The sequence below is a fragment of the Onychostruthus taczanowskii genome, unplaced genomic scaffold, assembly GCF_017590055.1.
Source record: "Onychostruthus taczanowskii isolate IOZ18803 unplaced genomic scaffold, ASM1759005v1 scaffold227, whole genome shotgun sequence".
Taxonomy (NCBI): Eukaryota; Metazoa; Chordata; class Aves; order Passeriformes; family Passeridae; genus Onychostruthus; species Onychostruthus taczanowskii.
The window spans coordinates 92,071-109,651 of NW_024499540.1; the positions used below are offsets into that span (position 1 = coordinate 92,071).

Below are 17,581 nucleotides of genomic sequence, written 5' to 3' on the forward strand. Positions count from 1 at the left end.
GGGCGGGCGGAGAGCGACGGCCCCGGGCGGGGCGGAGCGGGACGGCCCTGGGGCGGGCGGTGCTGCCGGCCGCGCCATCGCGGGGAGTGCTGGCCCGAGATGGCGGCGGCGGGAGGCGGGTAGCGGGGGCGCGCCGCTCGGCCCGGCCATGCACTTCTCCATTCCCGAGACCGAGACCCGCGCCGGGGACGGCGGCGCCGCCGCCTACGTGGTGAGCGGGGCCGAGGGAGCGGAGCTGTCCCGCAGAACGGAGCCGCCCCGCGGAGCCGAGTGGGTGGCGCGGCTCCTCGGCCCGGGTGCGGTGCGGCCCCGGTGGGGCGGTGCGGGTCCGCAGCCCCGGCGCGGTGGCGGGTCGGGATCAGGACCGGGACCGGGGCCGGGCGAGGCGGGCAGGTCCCGGCCCGCCGCCATCCCCCCGGCGCCCTGTGCCAGGGCCGAGCAGGGATCGGGCCCCGCCGCCCCCGCGCCTCCGGATCGGGCGCGGGAGGTGCCCGAGCAGCCCGGGGCTGTCCGGACCTTGCCGTGCCCGGGCGCCGCGGGCGGGGGCGGGCAGCCCGCAGCGGCCCCGTCCGGTCTCATCCCCAGCTCCGGCTCATCCTGGCCCGCCCGTCCGCCCGTTTGTCCCGGCTTCCTGTTTTGGTCCCTGCGCCGTCAGCGGCTCCGGAGAGGAGCCGGGGGACGCTGCCGCCGAGTGGCGGCGGCTCTCGAGTGCCCGGACCCCGCTCCCGGGGCCGGCAGAGCCCCCAGGCTGGGCGGAGGGGCCGGACCGCTGCTCTGGGGTAAGGGTGGGCAGCCCTCGGCTTCGAGACCCACGCTTGCCCCTGTGCCGGAATCCCTGTCCGGGGGATCCCCGGGACCCCGAGGCGGGGCGCGGTCGCGGTGGTGAGCGGTGACGGAGACACCTGGTGATCCGCAGCAGCTGCAGTGGCTCCAGGGCCACAGGAGCAGGCAGCCCTCGAGGCATTTCGTCCTTGTGACCCCCCTGCCCTTTGCCCTCCGCTGCTGCCGAGGCTCCTCAGGCTGCCCCCTCCTTGGGGACAGCCCTTGGGCAGCCCGGCGGCTGGGCAGGAGCTGTGACCTGATGGAGAGCCCTGATCTGGGCAGGTGTGGGTGCTGCCTGTGCCACCGCTGTCCCTCCTGGTTCCCCCGCAGCAGCCCTGAGGCACTGGTGCCTCGGGGTGGGGAGGTGCCGGTGTGAGCCCCAGCCTGGCTGGGCTGGGACCTCTGCCGGGCCCTGGGCAGTCCCAGCGCTCGGGAGCGCCCGCGGGAGGCTGGGCTGGGCTGCCGTGGCTGGCTGGAGGCTCATGCCCATCCTCTCACCCTCCCAAACTGTGCTGTGGGGGTGGCAGGACTTGAGAGGACAGTGCTGTCCCTTGCAAGAACTCTGCCTGTGGTGAGGTGCTGGGAGCTGGACCGTGGTGTTCCCTGTGTGTTCTGCAGTCACAGCTCTGCTCTGCCTGTGGATCAGCAGGAGCTGAGCCAGAGCAGAGGGGGCTCGGCCAGGGACCTGCTCCTTGTGGAGCCCTGGGAGAGGGGAGGGCTGTCCTTGTCTGGTGGCACGGGGACACGCGTGTCTGCGGGGCTGCGGCGTGGCTCTGTGCTCCCCACGGCTGGGCAGACAGGGATAGACCTTCCTGCTGTCAGCGGGCACATCTCTTGGATGTGCTCGTACTCCCTGAACCATTCTGACCACCTGCCCTTGGCAGGGTCCTCAGGAATATTGCCTTTTCCTGGGTGCACCCTGGGCAGGTCCTGGGATTCCTGCGCCTGGCCGGTGCTGGCTCTGAGCGGCCTCTCTCCCTGCAGGCCTACAACATCCACGTGAACGGGGTGCTGCACTGCCGGGTGCGCTACAGCCAGCTCCTGGGCCTGCACGAGCAGGTAGGGGGACACCGGGGCGCCCACCCCTGCTCCGTCACACTCCGTCTGGGCTCCCACGTGGATGAGGCGTGCTGGAAGCGCTCTGCTCCCCTTGCTGGGTCCGTGGGCATCAGCAAGCACGGGGGATCAGGGCAGCCACCGTCTCTCAGGAGGCTCCTGCAGCGCTCTGTTCCTGTCCTAGTTAAGGAAGGAGTATGGTGCCAACGTGGTCCCAGCCTTTCCCCCAAAGAAGATCTTCACGCTCACCCCAGCAGAGGTAGAGCAGCGCCGGGAGCAGCTGGAGAAGTACATGCAGGCTGGTAAGCTGGGCCTGCCCCGGCCCGCTTGTGCAGGGCACGGCCCTTGGCTTCCTCCTGCCCTGCTCCATTCATTCCCTGGCTGCATCTTGCTCCTCCCATGGAGCACTGCTTTGATGGGCTTTCCCCCGGGTGCCAGCTCCTGTCCCAGCCCCTGCCCTGCCCTGGCAGCGTGGGGCTGTGCAGGGGGGTCCCTGGCTGGCCCAGCACACAGTCTGAGGGCGAGCTGGGGGGCTGCAGAAGGGCCAGGCACCGGTGTGGGTCCCTGCCCCTTCCCGAGGGACGCCTGACCGCTCGTGCCCTTCCTGCAGTGCGGCAGGACCCAACGCTGGGCGGCAGCGAGACCTTCAACAGCTTCCTGCGCAAGGCCCAGCAGGTGAGGGGCACAGCTGTGGCACAGCTGGTCTGGGCCCCCAGTCTGCTGAGGGGCTGGGGTACCAGTCCAGTTTCTGTCTGCAGGAGACGCAGCAGATCCCCACAGAGGAGGTGGTGCTGGAAGTGCTGCTCTCTAACGGGCAGAAGGTCAAGGTCACCATCCTTACGTCGGACCAGACCGAGGATGTCCTGGAGGTGCCAGAGCTCTCATACTGGGTGGGACCAGCCCCTCCTGCTGCCTTCTGGGGTTTCCCACGAGTGTGGGGCTCTCTCAGCCTGGTAGCCCCCTGCCCTCCCCTGCCATCTGCCCACCCTGGAGCAGGGTTGGCTTGGTGGGGCTGAAAGCTGGGAGCTGAAATGGGTGTGCTGCAGGGTCCAGACTGATGTTTGGGGTCCCCTAGCTGTTTCCTGGTTCAGGGAGCCCAGGCCTGGCCACAGGGCAGCAGGGGTGCTGCCTTCCTTCTGCTGGGAGGCCCCAGAATGCACATGGGCTGGGTCACGTAGGGATTATATCGGGACTATCCTGCTCTTCCTCCCAGGCTGTGGCCTCCAAACTGGATCTGCCAGATGACCTGGTTGGCTACTTCAGCCTCTTTCTAGTGAGAGAGACCAAGGATGGAGCTTTCTCCTGTGAGTAGAGCCCACTGTGGTGGGACATCTGCTCTGCCCCTTGCCTGGAGTGAGGGCTGTGTGCTTGGACCCTACCCTGGGTGGGGGGCCCAGCTGTTTTCCTCGGGGCACCCTGGTGTTGGGGGCCCAGGGGCTCCTGCTGCCCAGAGCTGCTGCCGAGCCGGCGTTTCCCCGCAGTTGTGCGGAAGCTGCAGGAGTTTGAGCTGCCCTACGTGTCGGTCACCAGCCTGCACAACCCCGAGTTCCAGATCATCCTGCGCAAGAGGTGAGCGGGGCTGTGGGGCAGCAGTGGGGTGCTCCGCAGGGCTCCCTGTTCCACAGAGGGACCCTGCCCTCCTGCCATTGCTGCTCACAGATGCTTTGGCCCCCAGGAACACACCCGAGAATCCCTGACCATGACACTGGAGGATGGGCTGCCCTGCTGTGCTCAGCTCATTTCTGCCTTCTCATGGCAGCCGGTTTAGATGGGGAGCAGGGCACGGTGACTGATGGTTAGGGAGAGCTGGCCAGCCCACAGGAGGGTGGTTTTCTCCTCACTGCTGTCAGGAGGTGGGGAGCAGGCTAACCCGTGTGTTCCCTTCCAGCTACTGGGACTCGGCCTATGACGACGATGTGATGGAGCATCGTGTGGGGTTGAACTTGCTGTATGCACAGGTGAGGGCTGGTGTGGCACAGCCAGGTGAGGACAGACACTGCACCCCTTGGCCACAGCTGTGCAGGGGCTTGGGGGGCTCCGGTCCCAGGCGCTCACCAACCTCTGCTGCTTGTAGACGGTGTCAGACATCGAACATGGATGGATCCTTGTCAACAAGGAACAGCACCGGCAGCTGAAGTCCCTGCAAGAAAAGGTCTCCAAGAAGGAGGTAGGACAGGGCACAGTGCCACAGCTGGGGCAGTTCTGGCTCTGACCAGCCCCTCTCCACGTGACGCGTGGTACCGGGTTGGTGGCCCGTTCCTGGCCCGGGACGGCGGCAGTGCTGAGCACCCCTGGCCCTGCCTGCAGTTCATCCGCCTGGCGCAGACCCTCAAGTACTACGGCTATCTCAAGTTCGACCCCTGTGTCACCGACTTCCCCGAGAAGGGCTGCCACGTCGTCGTCAGCGCCGGCAACAACGAGCTCAACTTCCAGGTGCGGCTGCCGAACGAGCAGATCAAGGAGGGCAGCTTCAAGGTCACACGCATGCGGTGCTGGCGGGTCACGTCCTCGGTGAGTGACACCTGGAGAGCGGGGAGGGCTCTGGGGGGGCTGGAGAGACCCAGCTGTGCCAGGCTGGGCTGGCACCCCTTCCCGGAAGGGTGCTGGCTCTGACGCCAGTAGGCCTGGAGAGGGTCTGGATCATGCCTTGGGGCTCTGGGGATCATTGTTGTGAGGACATTGGAGGGGACCTGACAGTGGCAGAAGACTGGTGGCACTGGGCAGGTGTCCCACACTTGGCTTGGTGCTGCCCTTGTCTGAGGAGCTGCTCCTTTCCCTCTGGAGGCTCCCAGCCTTGGTGTGTGTCCTTGCAGGTGCCGATGAACAATGGCCCTTCGGGGAGCAGCCCAGGGAAGTCAGAGGTGAAGCTGGAGTTGGCTTTTGAGTACCTGATGAGCAAGGACCGGCTACAGTGGGTCACCATCACCAGCCCACAGGTAGAGCTGCTGCATGATGGGCTGGCGGTGGCTGTGAGGGGCAGGGCTGGGCTGGGCTGGGCCCTGCATGGTGTGTGGGAGGGCTGTGGGGTGAATAGAGCCCCGTGACACTTCTCCCTTGCAGGCCATCATGCTGAGCATCTGCTTGCAGTCCATGGTAGATGAGCTGATGGTGAAAAAATCTGGAGGCAGCATCCGCAAGGTGAAGGTTGGGGCTGGATGATGGCTCTGGAGTGGGGTCCCAACCTGGGCCTGTGACTTCCTAGGGTCTGGGCTGGGTCCTGAGTGCTCTCCTCAGGATGGGGCCAGCATCCCCAGGGCCAGTTACAAGCCCAGAGCTGATGCTGGGGCCCCTGTGGCTAAGCTGAGCTCCTCCCTGCAGATGTTTCGGCGGCGGGTGAACGGGGCCCTGCGGCGCTCGGACAGCCAGCAAGCTGTGAAGTCACCCCCGCTGCTGGTGAGTGGGACCCTGCAGCCCTGGGGGACACGTGCAATCACAGACTCTGACGTGTTGTGTACCAGAACTCACTGCCTCCAGAGGAGCCCCTGTCCCCGTGGCAGGGCTGGGGCAAGCCCAGAGGACAGCAGGGCTGTGGGAAGGGAAAGTGGTCCTGGACCAACTCAGTGAGCCAGACTCCCTAGGGATGGGATGGAGTGGGGCAGGTAGAAGGAGAGGTGGGTGTTGTGTCCCATGACCCTGTGCTGCCCAACTGTGCTGTTCTCACAGGACTCACCCGATGCCTCCTGGGAGCCCATGGCCAAACTCTCGGTGAGTTGTGTGTGGGTGCACCAGAGACCTCAGGCTAAGTGGGTAGGGGAACTAGGGGTGTCCTCCCTAACATCTCCCTTCTCCACAGAGCAAGCTCACTTCTGTCAGCCTGCGTGGGATCAGCCACTCCAGCTCTGCAAACGACGTGGGTGCTAACGACTTCCACGGCAATTACGCCTTTGAGGGCATTGGCGATGAGGATCTGTAGTGCCCCCTTCCCAGGACAGCCCCGGCCTGAGCAAGGGCCTTCGCTGAGGAATGTACGACCTGCAGCCAGGTTGCAATCAACGTGCCTCTCACCTGCTACATCCACCTTTCCCTGCTCCCCGGGGCTGGGAGCTCACCCCCAGCCCGCCATTGCCTTCGGGGCGGGGGCGGCTGAACTCCTCCCGCTGCTGGCTCCAGCTGGGAGAGGGCTTGTTTGACCTGAACAGTTTGCCCGGGCAGAGCCCTGGAGCTGCAGTGCGGGGCCTGGCCCAGCCTAGGGGCAGAGCCAGGCAGGCTCCATAATGCCAAATTAGCATTTAGGTTTGTGCTCCGAGACAGAGCGCAGTACGCTGTCTCAGGGGCTCTGCGCAGAGTCCCCTCTAACCCGCTCATAGACGCCAGCATAATCTAGGCTTGTAACCACGTATCTCCTGCTGCTCAGCCCGACAGAGCATTAATGGACAGTAACTGATGTTTACACTGCAACAATGATTAAAATGGATCCTGATTGGTACCAGGCTGTCTGTTGGGGAGTTGCTGCTGTCCCTCCCCTCTCCATGCCAGCCCTGTGCTGTCCTCCTCTGTAGCAGAACAAGGCCCCCATGGTGAAGAGCAGATAACAAAACTGACTGTTTAATGCTTTTATACACAATATAAATTACACCGACCAGCACGGCAGCAGCCATGGAACCAGTCCTGTTCCCCCCTCCCCCCTTTTCCCCAAACCCCGGCAGAGGAAGGCTCCGGCAGGCAGAAACAGGCAGGTGGGGTGGCTGGGGACGTGGCAGTGCTGCCACACGGGCAGGGGTCAGAGCCTGGTCATGACTTCACCCTGCCCAGGCAGGACGGGGCTGCTGGAGGCTCCAGTGTGCCTCTGGGCCTGGTGAAAGGCAGCCCTAAGCCCCCGTGGAGTTGCCTGCCTGTCCTCCCTCCCCCAGGGAGGGCAGGCACCGCAGCACCCCAGGCCCACTGCCGGGCTAAGTGCTGTCTCAGGGCAGGGCCGTGCCCACGGCTGGGGGGGCCAGGAGGGCTTTGGCATTGCGCGGGTTCACCCAGCTCTCGGCTGTGTGGCCGTGGATCTTCTGGTGGCGCTTGTAGTTGTCCCAGTGACCAGTGGTGTAGGAGCAGTCCCGGCACTGGAAGGGCTTCTCGCCCGTATGCCGCAGCATGTGCCGCTTCAGGTTCATGCTCTGGTTGCAGCTGTAGCTGCAGAGGCTGCACTGGAAGGGCTTGTCGCCTGAGTGGATGCGCCCGTGGCGCTTGAGGTTGGCCAGGTTGCCGCAGGCGTAGTCGCAGAGCTGGCACTTGTAGGGCTTCTCGCCTGTGTGCACGCGCTGGTGCCGCTTCAGGTTGTCCAGGTGGGCGGAGGCGTAAGGGCAGAGCGGGCAGGCGAAGGGCTTCTCCCCGCTGTGCGTCTTCATGTGCCGCGCCAAGTGGTTGGGGTAGTGGGTGACGAAGGGGCAGAGGCTGCAGGCAAAGCCCTTGTCCCCAGTGCCCTTCCGGGGGCTGGCACCCGGCTCGGTGCCCAGCACCGCCAGGCTGCAGCGCCCGCAGACCTGCTCGGCCAGGCCCTCGTCCTGCGCGAAGCCGTCGTCCAGCACCAGCCCGCACATGCGGCACGTGAAGGGGAAGAGCAGCTCGGGCAGCGCAGCTGCCTCCTCGCCCCGCAGCCGCGCGCAGCCGGGCAGGAAGGCGCCGCTGCCGCTGCCCACGTGCAGGCTCAGCTCTGGCAGCAGCGGCTCTGCGGGACAAAGAGACGGGTTGTGAGCCGGGTGGCACGGCGCCAGTGAGGACGGGCTCTGTGATGAGCCACAGTGCCCCGGTGAGCCTGGCAGTACCATGACTTCGGATCAACAGCAGGATCTGTGCCAGGCCAGCCCCAAAGCCCCTGCAGTAGCTCTCCCCGCATCCCCACGCCCTCCCACCTTTACCTGGGTCCTTGTCCCGCCGGTGCGGCCCCTCGCCCTCAGGCAGGCGGTGGCTGAGCATGTGCCGCTTCAGGTTGCGGCTCTGGTTGCAGCGATAGTCGCAGGCAGCACACTGGAAGGGCTTGTCCTGGCTGTGGACGCGCTCGTGGCGTTTGAGGTTGCCCAGGCTGCTGCAGGCGAAGCTGCAGCACGTGCAGCGGTACGGCTTCTCCCCGGTGTGCGTGCGCAGGTGCCGGGTCAGGTTTACCAGCTGGGCAGAGGCGTAGGCACACTGCGGGCAGGCGAAAGGCTTCTCCCCGTTGTGTGTCTTCATGTGGCGCTTGAGGTGGCTGGAGTAGTGGGAGGCGAAGGGGCAGAGCTGGCAGGAGTAGACGATGCGCTGGCTGCGGCCGCCCTCGGCGCCGGCGCACTGCAGGCAGCTCTGGCCCAGGCTGGCAGCCAGCTGCAGCCCGCACTGGCGGCAGGGCAGCGCGGCGGGGCCAGGCTCGCCCCCCTCCTCAGGGTCACTCTCCACGCTCAGCTGCTGGTACCCAGAGGAGCAGTCGTCGTCGCTCAGGGCGTACGCTGGAATAGCGATCTTCCCCACCAGCGTGTCTGCTGAGAACACCGTGGGGATGGGGCGGTGTCAGCCTGGCAGGCCTGGGCACTGCCCCTCTGCCTACGCCCCCAGTCCCGCCCCGTGGCACCCAGCAGGAGCCCACCGCTCCGTGCATGGCAGTGAGGAGCCCCACAGCTGCCCCAGCGCCCTGCTGAGGGCCTGTTCTGGGTGTCTGGGGAAACCCTGACACTTCTGCGTGGCTGGCCAAGACCCCGGCACCAGGAAGGGTGAGAGGACGGGTGGGTCCATCACCCGCTGGCGCTGCTGGGCCTGGTGGGTACCAGGTGCTGGGTACAGCCCGGCCCAGGCTGGAGAAAGGGGTGCCCATAAAGCTGCTCTGTGCCCCTCTCACTGTGCCACTGCCTCAGCCCCGGGGTTGGCAGCTGGTTGCACTCGCATGGCCGGCACCAGGGAGCTCCAGCACCAGCCCCTTCTGTCCTGCAGGAAACATTGCCCTGCCCCACGCAGTGCCACTGTCCGCTGGCAGCAGGGGGAAGGCTGCCAGGATCTCAAGTGGAACTTCTCAGCTGGGCACAGACTGTGCAGCCCCTGTGCTCCTCAAGTGCCCCCAGGCTGGTGCTCGGGGCTGGAGGGGCAGCTCACATGAGCTGTGAGCCATGAGCTGTGAGCCATGAGCTGTGAGCCATGCCTGCTGGCCCTGCATCCTGGGCCTGTCAGACTCAGCAGCTGCCCACCATCCTGGGAACCACCCTGGGCTGTCCCCTTGCCACCCGGGCTGTGTCCAGCTGATGAGGCTGACCTGTGCCGGGGCAGCCCTTCCAGCCTCCAGCCCCTTCCACAAGCACTGCTGGAAACACAGACATCAGAAAAGGGCATCCTGCCAAGGCCTGCCTGTTACGGGGAACTCTTGACCCTGCCTCAAGCCCTCTGCTAAGGGACCCCCTTTCTCCTCAGCTCAGCCCCAGCCACACCAAGGAGCCCCCTGTCCCCTCAGGCCAGCAGTGCCACAGCAGCCCCAGAGCTCTCTCCCCTAAAGGGCCCTGTCAGTGCCCACATGGCACAGCCTGTCTCTCCAGCCTGGTTCAGTGGGCTGAGGTCCTAGTCCTGCTCCCGGGCTGGGGCTGAATGGGAGGACAGGTATTCCTGGAATAATTGGTCCCCAAACCCCTGGCAGGCTCCTAGGGCAGGCAGGGCAGGGAGGCAGAGCCCTCAGAGCAGCCCCATGTGCCAGGCAGCTGGGGCAGAGCCTCAGTGCCAGAGGAGGAGCAGGGCACAGCCCCTGGGGACAGCGAGGGGACAGGCACGGGGCCGGACAGTCCGTGCCGTCGTCTCTGCCGTTCCGTTCCCACGTTGCTCAGTGCCCGGGGCGGGGAGTGCCTCCCGCCAGTCCCGGTGAGCAGCTCCCTGGGGCTGAGCAGCGCTCGCTCCTCCGGCTGCCTCGGCCGGGGCTGACCCAAGCTCGGGAGCCGCGGCGGGACAGGCGCTGCCCGCAGCGGCGGGCCGGGGTGCCGGGGCTGAGCGGCGCGGTGCAACAGGAGCCCGGGGCTGAGCGCTGCGCTGGCTCCGGGATGAGCCCGGCGGCGGCTGCGGGGCGCGGCCCCAAGCCCACCGCGGGAACACATCGTGGCCGGGACCCCCGCGGGAAGGAGCGTTCGGGGATCGGTACCGGGGGGTCAATGCCGGGCGGGCAGAACCCACCCCGGGGCCCCGTCGGGGGCCGGGCCTCCCCCGTGGGAGGAAGCTCGGCCGGAGCCCGCGCCGGGCGGGCCCGTGGCAGGGCGGGCCCTGCCGGATGCGCCGAGCGCGGGGCCGGTACGGCCCGGCCGGGCCGCGTCGCCGCCGGCGGGGCTGCCGGAGACGGGCGGCGTCCCCGCGGGGCCGCACGCACCTGGCGGTCCCTTCTCGGAGGCCGGGCCACGGCCCAGCAGCAGGTCCCCGGGCAACACCACCGCCGCTCTTGCCGTCTCCTCGGTGCCATCTTCGGCGTCCGCTGCAGCGCTCCGAGCGCCGCGGGTCCCCGCCGGGCCGCCGCCGCCCCCCGGGCCCGCCGCGCACTCACCCTTCACCGGCTGCGGGTGGCTCTGCTTCCGCCGGGGCATCGTGGCGGGCCCCGGCGCCGGCCCGGGGGAGGCTGTGGCACCGGCGGGACCGGGGCCGCTGCCGGACGCTGTCGGTCTCGGTGCCCCTTCAGGGGCGGCTGCGGCTCCTCCCCCGGTGCCCTCCGGGTCCGGCCCCGCCGAGCGCGGAAGGCAGACCCCGGTGAGTCCCTCGCCGGCGTCCCCGCGCGGTCACACCGGGGACACCGGCGCTTGGCGTCTCGCCCTCTGGGCCCAAGCGCCGCTGGCCGTCCGGGCTCGCCGTGCTCTGGCCGGTCCCGAAGGTGGCCGGTGCGGGCTGCAGCCCAGCCGTGTGCCCATCCGCATCGCTCGCTGGGCTCCCCGGTGGCTCCGCTCCCTCCCGGGCCGTGCGAGCCGCGCTCGGCCTCTCGCGGATCGCTGCTGTCCCTTTGCAGGTGCCGCGGGCGCTGGTGTGCCGGGCCGTGGCCGTGCCGTGCTGCCAGCGATGATTCCCCGCTGACAGGTACCGCCCTGGCCGTCTGTCGCTCTCCGGTCACCACGGGAATCCCGCCGCTGCACGGCTGCCCCGACCGCTGCAGCTGCCCGCTCCCCGGGGGGATGCGGAGCCACGCAGTGCCTGGCCCAGCAGAGCAGGTATGCTGGGACTGCTCAGCCTCAGCTGAGTGTCACTGGTTCTGTCACTGGTTCTGTCACTGGTGCTGTCGCTGGAGTGCTCTGCCGGCTCTGGGGTCTGGCAGTGCTGCTGAGTGGGGAGGGCAGGGGCAGCTTTAGGTGGAGAGAGGGAAGGACCATGGGGAGGGAGTGGATTTGTGAGCTCTAAGCGAGGAAAATGGACAGATTTACCCCATGCAGGAGTCACCCGGCTCCCGGTCACTGAGTGAACCGGGTCTTGAGTCCCTTGGCAAGCGAGCTCCGGTGAGAAGTGCTTGAGTGGGTGTGAGTGCCACGCTGCCCTGTGCCTGGCCTGGCTGTCGCGGTGTTGCCACTCTTCCCCACGCTGGGCATTTGGGAGCTCTGTGGGCCTGGACCCGTCAGGCGGAGCTGAAGGAGGCAGGATGGGGCAGGACGGGCGGGGGGCTGCTCCTGGGGCACAGGCTCGCTCTCAGGGGCAGTTCCTCTGCAGGCTGAGCGCCGACTGCAGCCGGGGATGGCTCCGCTGTCACCTGTGCTGGGGCCCAGCTAGGAGCCGGGCCATGGGGGCTGCGCCAGGGCCAGCACCTCCCCGCTGCCCTCCGTAGCCTACAGCAGCCCTGGCTGCCTCGGCGGGCCACCATGGAGCAGCCCGCTCGCGTGCCCGGGCCCCGCCGGCTGCTGGGCTGCTTCAGGCGGAAGCCACGGCCCCTCGGGGGGGAGACACCGCCGGAGCCGGAGCCGGAGCCGGAGCCGGAGCCGGAGCCGGAGCAGCCCGAGGAGACACGCGTGGTGCTGGCCCTGGGCGAGGGCCCGGCGCTGGAGGAGTGTCCCCTGTGCCTGCTGCCGCAGCCCCCCGAGGCCTTCCCCAGCCTGGCCTGCTGCTCGCACCGCTCCTGCCGGGCCTGCCTGCAGCAGTACCTGTGCCTGGCCGTGCGCGAGAGCCGCGTGCCCGCGTCCTGCCCGCACTGCCCCGCCGCGCTCCAGCCCCACGACGTGCACCGCCTCCTTCCCGAGCCCGCCCTGCGCGACAAGTATGAGGAGTTCCTGCTGCGGCGGCTGCTGGTGGCCGACCCCGGCACCCGCTGGTGCCCCGCGCCTGACTGCAGGTACCGCGGGCCCCGCACAGACGGGAATGCGGGGTGGGCGTGGGCCCCCTCCCGCAGCAGCAGGGCGTGCCTGTGTCCCGTGAGCCCTTCCCAGGCTGGGTTCCCATCGCTTTGTCCTGCCTTGGGCTGGGTGTGCCCAGGGAAGTGTCCAGTCCTGGTCTGGCTGCAGAGCCTGTGCAGCTCTGTCTGCCAGGGCTGGTGTCCTTGTGCTAGACACTCTGTGAGCCCCAGGGCTGTGGCTGCTGGGCAGGGTGGGCTGCTGAGGGTGGATCCCAGCTCTCCTGAGCCGGGCTGTGGCTCCAGCTCGGTGTGGGGCTGGGACTGCCACAGCCTGGGCTGGCTGTGAGGGGAGGGACGCCCTGCTGCAGCCCAGCTCCAGCTGCCTTCTCCCCACAGCTACGCTGTCTTTGCCCATGGCTGTGCCGAGTGTCCCCGCCTCACCTGTGGGCGTGAGGGCTGTGGCACCGAGTTCTGCTACCACTGCCGGCAGCCCTGGCACCCTGACGGCCCCTGTGCACCGGTGCCACCGACCCCCAGCCTGGCCACCCCCACAGCACAGCTGGAGGAGTTGGCCCACGGTGAGGCCCTGGCCCAGGGTGGGAGCAGCAGGGCTGGGGTTTGACACAGTCCTGTGCCTCTGTGCCTCCCTGCCTGTGGGCTGCTGGAGGCAGGATCCAGAGTTCCCTCTGCTGCAGTCTCACAGCCCCTGTGCCAGTTGGGCCGGGGTGTCTAGAGCGACCTCAGCTCCCCCCATGATTCCTGTGGGACTGGGACAGGCTGGGATGGATGCACACTGTTCTGTCCTGCTCCCCCATGCCATCTTGTCTGCCCCCAGCTGAGGCCGAGGACATCAAGGTCTGTCCTCGCTGCAGCGCCTTCATCATGAAGATCAACGATGGGAGCTGCAACCGCATGAACTGCACGGTCTGTGGCTGCCTCTTCTGTTGGCTCTGCCTGCAGGAGATCTCTGACGTGCACTTCCTGAGGTCAGTGCAGGGCCTTAGGGGCTGGGGGCTCTGACAGGAGCTGGGGGGGGTCTGTGGGACTGCACTGGCCGAGGCTGGGGGCTCTGACAGGGTGGGGAGCTGGGATGGGGGCAGCCAGGCCCTGCCCCACGTTTGGGGTTAGCCAGGGGGAGCAGGGTGGTCTGTGCTGCTGGGGCTGGCTGCTGGCACCCCACAGGGGGCAGCTGGAGCTCAGGGCTGGGGGAGCCTGGCTGCCGGCTCTCAGGTGGGCTCATGGATGTCCCCTCACATGAGACCAGGCTGTGCTGGTCTCTGCCCGCCACTCACAGCATCCTTGGCTCAGCCCCACTGTGTCCCCACAGCCCCTCTGGCTGCACCTTCTGGGGGAAGAGGCCGTGGTCACGGACCCGGAGGATCCTGTGGCAGCTGGGCATGGTGCTGGGAGCACCCATGGTCATCTCCCTTGCTGCGGGTGTTGCTGTCCCTGTCATCACCATTGGGATCCCCATCTACATGGGTAGGAAGGTACTGCCAGGTGGTCCTGGAGTCCCTGTGGTCCTGCTCCCTGCTGAGCCTGGTAGCCCATGGCTTTTGGCCTGGACAGACCTGCAGTGCTCCCTGCTGCCCTCAGCACATCCCTGTGCCACCCCTGACAGCCCACAGTCCTGCCTTGCCAGGACCTTCTGCTGCCCCCAGCAGCCCTGCCAGTGCAGGTGCTCAGGGTTGGCAAAAGGAGGAAGGGTTCTAGGGGGGCTTTCCAGAAACAGAACTCCTGTGCTGGAACTGCTGTTGTAGCTGTCCCTGAGGAGAGGGAGGGGTGTCTGGGTGGCTGTGGCTGGAGCTCTGCCAGGCTGGGAAGAGGTTGAGTCCCTGGGGCTGTGCTGAGGTCTTTGTAGAGCCCCTCACCTTTCTGTCTTGTCCTCGAGGTGCTGGGCCAGAGCCGGCGAAGCAGCCTCTCCGGGTGCCAGCAGTGCCTCTCTGTCACCAGCAGTGTCCTCCTGTCTCTCTTTGTGTCCCCTATCATAACAGCTCTCACTGTGGGTGAGTGCCGAGGGCACTGCCCACGTTGGGGTGGGACTGCGGCTCATGTCTGGGTCCAGAGGCAGCAGGCTGGGGCTGGGCAGTGACAGCTTGTCCACCCACAGGTGTTGGCGTGCCCCTGGTGCTCACCTACGTGTACGGGACCGTGGTGCTGTCGCTGTGCCGCAGCCGCTGGCGCTGCAGGGGCGGCCGCGCGCCCGGGGACCTCGGCGTGGTGGAGCTGGACAACCTGGCCAAGCGTGGGTCCCGCGCAGCTGGCAGGCCTGGCCTGTGCCCGCCCTGCTCCTGCAAGGGGCAGGTCGTGGGAATGGCGCGCTGTCTCTCTCTCCGCAGTGAATGAGCTGTGGTCAGCGCTGCCCAGCCCCAGGGCGGGCGAGGACGGAGCTCCAGAGCCCGCTGCCTCCCTCCCCAGCAGCAGCCGCAGTCCACGCCCAGGGCCGCTGTGGCCAGAACGGGACAGCCAGTCAGCCAGCACAGTGGCCCTTGCGGGGAGCATGCTGAGCGAGGGCCAGGACACCTCTGACAGGTAGGCAGGGTGCCCAGGGGGCAGGGGTGGCACATCCCTTCCAAACAGAGTCCCCTGCTGTGCTGGACAGGGGTGTTCCCTGTTGGGCTGCTGCCCTCAGGCCGGTGTCTGTCTGCAGGGAAGGTGTTACCATCGAGGTGGAGGTGTCGGTGGAAGCAGTGCCACGTTCTGCCCGGCAGCAGAGCCTCAGCAGTGCCCTGTCTGGGCAGAGCCTCTCTGGGGACTCTCTGGGAGCCACCAGTGACAGGGGCAGCTCCGTGGGTGTCCCTGTGGAGTGATGGGGGCCTGAGGGGGAGAGTCATGACCCACACACAGGCCCTGTGCCCTCCTGTGGCAGAGCCAGTCCCCCTCTGCCAGCACACCCAGCCCTGGGAGCTGGGTCCTGGGTGGGTGCCAGCTGCACCCAGCACTGCTGCACCCTGCACTAGCCCTGCCTGCCCCTTTCCCAGAGGCACCACTAGGAAATAAAGCTGCTTTCTGAGGGTCCCTCTGTCTCCTGTGGCAAAACTCCCCTGAGAGCACAGCCGCCTGGCAGCCCACTGGTGTGCACAACAGGCATCACATCTGCACCTGTGTGAGGAAGAGGCCACCCAGACACACAGGGGTTACCTGGAGTGGCCTCTGCCCTGTCTGTACCAGCTGACCTGCCCTGAGAGCAGGCTGCAGGGTTAGGGGAGGGCAGCAGCCCCCCAGCTCCCATCTCTGGTGCTGATCCCCACAGGGATCCATCCTGCAGCAAGGCCAGTGTGGAGGGAGCACCACGTGCTGTAGGTGGGGACCTATTGCCAGATGGGTTGCATAGTCTCAGGCCCTGGGATCCTTGCCACTCTCATGCTGCTGCAGCATCCTGGGGAGAAAAAGCTGCTTCTGAATGTTTTGCTACTCCTGAATGTTATGCTGCTCAGAGTTGGGCAGTCACAGAGTGAGTAAAGGATTTGGGTTGGAAGGGAACTTAAAGCTCATTGCTGTCCCTTGCCATGGGCAGGGACACCTTCCACTAGACCAAGTTGCTCCAGGCCTTGTCCAGTCTGGCCTTGAACACTTCCAGGGATGGGGCAGCCACAGCTTCCCTGGGTAACCTGTGCCAGGGCCTCACTAGGGAAGGATTTCTTCCCAATACTCCATTTAACCCTGCCCTCTGGCAGTGGGAAGCCATTGCCCCTTGCCTGTCCCTCAGCTTTCTTGGAGCCCCTTTAGGCACTGTGACTCTAAGGTCTCCCTGGATCCTCCTCCAGACCGAAATCCCCCGCTGTCCCAGCCTGTCTCCACAGGAGATGAGGTTTGTGAATTGGCTCACCTGCACAGCTTCCTTCAGCTGCTCTGGGATTCCCACATGATGGGGTTGTGCCTTTGGCAGTGCCTTGCACTACAGATCTTCCCTTTTAGAAGGTGAACCCCACCCTTCTGGTCATGGGCTGTTTTAGCTTCCGCAGTTCAGTCTGTCCCTCACCAGCACAGGTTCTGCCTCTCCTGGCACCTCTGACCCCTTCCCTGGCAGCCTCAAGCTTGTCCCAGCCTGTCTGGTGGCTCTGCAGTGAGTTGTCCAGTCCTGAACTGCTCTGGTGTCTGGAGTGTCCGGGCTGGGCTCCTGCAGCCCTGTGTGAGTCTGGTGCTTCAGAGCCTCACACAGCCCAGTGCTGCAGCTGGATGTGCTGCTCAGGCTGTTTCCATGTTCCCCTGGAATGGGGCTGCCTGAGGAGACCTCTCAAGACTTTTCCTTTGCAAAAGTGGGTTTGTTCTCAGCACAACATCCACTTGCCAGGTGGGTTTATCTCAGGATCACTCTGGGAAGGGGCTGCTCAGTACCTCACGCTTCCTCCCTAATATCAACATGCTGGTCAAGGCTACTCCAGGTTTTGAATAAACAGAATGAATTAGTCGCAGCAACAAGCAGTCCTAAAGTATTAGTTATTTCTGCAGTCCCTAAGAGCCCGAGCTGAGGCAGCTTTGCTTGGTGACATTAAAACCAGTTTGCCTCAATCACCATGTGCTGTCATCCTGTTCCTGCTGCCAAGCATCCATCTCCAGAGGGTTTGGTTTTAAACTTTGTTCCTGCTCATTACGGTTTGTGATGCAATCTCCAGTCTCTGTGGAGTCCCCAAAATGGCTCTGATTCATGGTGGCCTCACATTAGTAACCTGTAGACCATTTTCTGTGTGCTCTGTTGATGTTTTACCATGCTGATTTTTACTCAAAATGCTCTGTGGTGGGTCCTGTGCCGCAGCAAAGGCCCTCAGAGTTGCAGGTGTTTGCCTTGCCTTGCTGCAGCTGCACAGGGAACAGATGCAGGGGTGCTGTGGCTTCCTGGCAGGTTCAGTGCTGGCAGCTCACCAGGAACAGGAGCACAGGGTCCCAGGGGCTGTGCAGGGAGGTGCCCTGGTCACCTCCAGTGCTGGCTCTGGCCTGGCTGTCACAGGGGCCCCAGAATGGTCAGACAGGAGTGCCTGAGGTCCAGGGGACCCCCTGGCAGCAATGGGGGCTGCTGCCCACAGAGCTTCTGGCTTTCTGGAATCCTGGGGCAGGTGGGACAGCTCCAGGCTGTGGGGGAAGGAGGGACTGGGAGAAAGAACAAGAGTGGGAAATGCACATAAAAGGCACCAATTGTGTGTGAAAAGAAATAATGGATCACCACAGAGTGCTCTTCTCTTCCAGTGGGCTCTTTCTGCTACACAGGGAGAGCCCACCTGTGTAGCCCACACCCTTCCATCAGTGTTTTACAGCCCAGGGCTTCGCTCCTGCCCGAGCAGGTACTGTCAGCCCTTGTCTGGGCTGTGCATCAGGGAGGAGCTGCCTCTTGACTCACCTTGACAGAAGGTGCAGCTCTATGGGTGCTATGGGCAGGTGAGCTCAGAGGCGTGCCTGGTACCCCTACCCCTTGAGCAGACACAGACTTTCTCCAGAGGCTCATGTCCACTCTGTGTGAGACATCTCAGAAGGGCCATCCTGGGGAAACTG

The 17,581-nt window shown here is 66.0% G+C and overlaps 3 protein-coding genes and 1 pseudogene across 5 annotated transcripts; 3 read left to right on the forward strand and 1 right to left on the reverse strand.

The window, feature by feature from the left end:
• The first annotated feature begins 6 nt into the window (after positions 1 to 6).
• Positions 7 to 6,304, forward strand: SNX17 (sorting nexin 17). The gene is made up of 15 exons (XM_041405240.1): positions 7 to 211; positions 1,807 to 1,881; positions 2,063 to 2,180; positions 2,489 to 2,553; positions 2,637 to 2,747; positions 3,092 to 3,182; positions 3,360 to 3,447; positions 3,767 to 3,836; positions 3,953 to 4,045; positions 4,186 to 4,389; positions 4,692 to 4,814; positions 4,939 to 5,016; positions 5,197 to 5,271; positions 5,542 to 5,583; positions 5,672 to 6,304. The coding sequence occupies exons 1-15, from the start codon at positions 149 to 151 to the stop codon at positions 5,789 to 5,791; spliced, it is 1,416 nt and encodes a 471-aa protein (XP_041261174.1). The 5' UTR covers positions 7 to 148; the 3' UTR covers positions 5,792 to 6,304.
• Positions 6,305 to 6,407: 103 nt separating this feature from the next.
• On the reverse strand, positions 6,408 to 10,396 carry ZNF513 (zinc finger protein 513). Of its 2 annotated transcripts, none has more exons than XM_041405238.1 (3): positions 10,166 to 10,396; positions 7,722 to 8,312; positions 6,408 to 7,531 (listed from the first exon to the last, which is right to left on the reverse strand). In XM_041405238.1, the coding sequence occupies exons 1-3, from the start codon at positions 10,374 to 10,376 to the stop codon at positions 6,780 to 6,782; spliced, it is 1,554 nt and encodes a 517-aa protein (XP_041261172.1). In that variant the 5' UTR covers positions 10,377 to 10,396; the 3' UTR covers positions 6,408 to 6,779. The 2 variants fall into 2 exon arrangements, with proteins under 2 accessions (XP_041261172.1, XP_041261173.1); XM_041405239.1 differs by having other exon boundaries at positions 7,722 to 8,315; positions 10,166 to 10,392.
• LOC121336248 (E3 ubiquitin-protein ligase RNF19B-like) lies at positions 10,393 to 15,112 on the forward strand. 2 transcript variants are annotated; one of them, XM_041405236.1, is made up of 10 exons: positions 10,393 to 10,536; positions 10,790 to 10,988; positions 11,208 to 12,094; positions 12,491 to 12,672; positions 12,930 to 13,080; positions 13,422 to 13,584; positions 13,986 to 14,100; positions 14,205 to 14,339; positions 14,434 to 14,626; positions 14,745 to 15,112. In XM_041405236.1, the coding sequence occupies exons 3-10, from the start codon at positions 11,628 to 11,630 to the stop codon at positions 14,902 to 14,904; spliced, it is 1,566 nt and encodes a 521-aa protein (XP_041261170.1). In that variant the 5' UTR covers positions 10,393 to 10,536; positions 10,790 to 10,988; positions 11,208 to 11,627; the 3' UTR covers positions 14,905 to 15,112. The 2 variants fall into 2 exon arrangements, with proteins under 2 accessions (XP_041261170.1, XP_041261171.1); XM_041405237.1 differs by lacking the exon at positions 14,745 to 15,112 and having other exon boundaries at positions 13,422 to 13,576; positions 14,205 to 14,576.
• LOC121336264 lies at positions 14,927 to 17,445 on the forward strand (annotated as a pseudogene).
• The last annotated feature ends 136 nt before the right edge of the window (positions 17,446 to 17,581 follow it).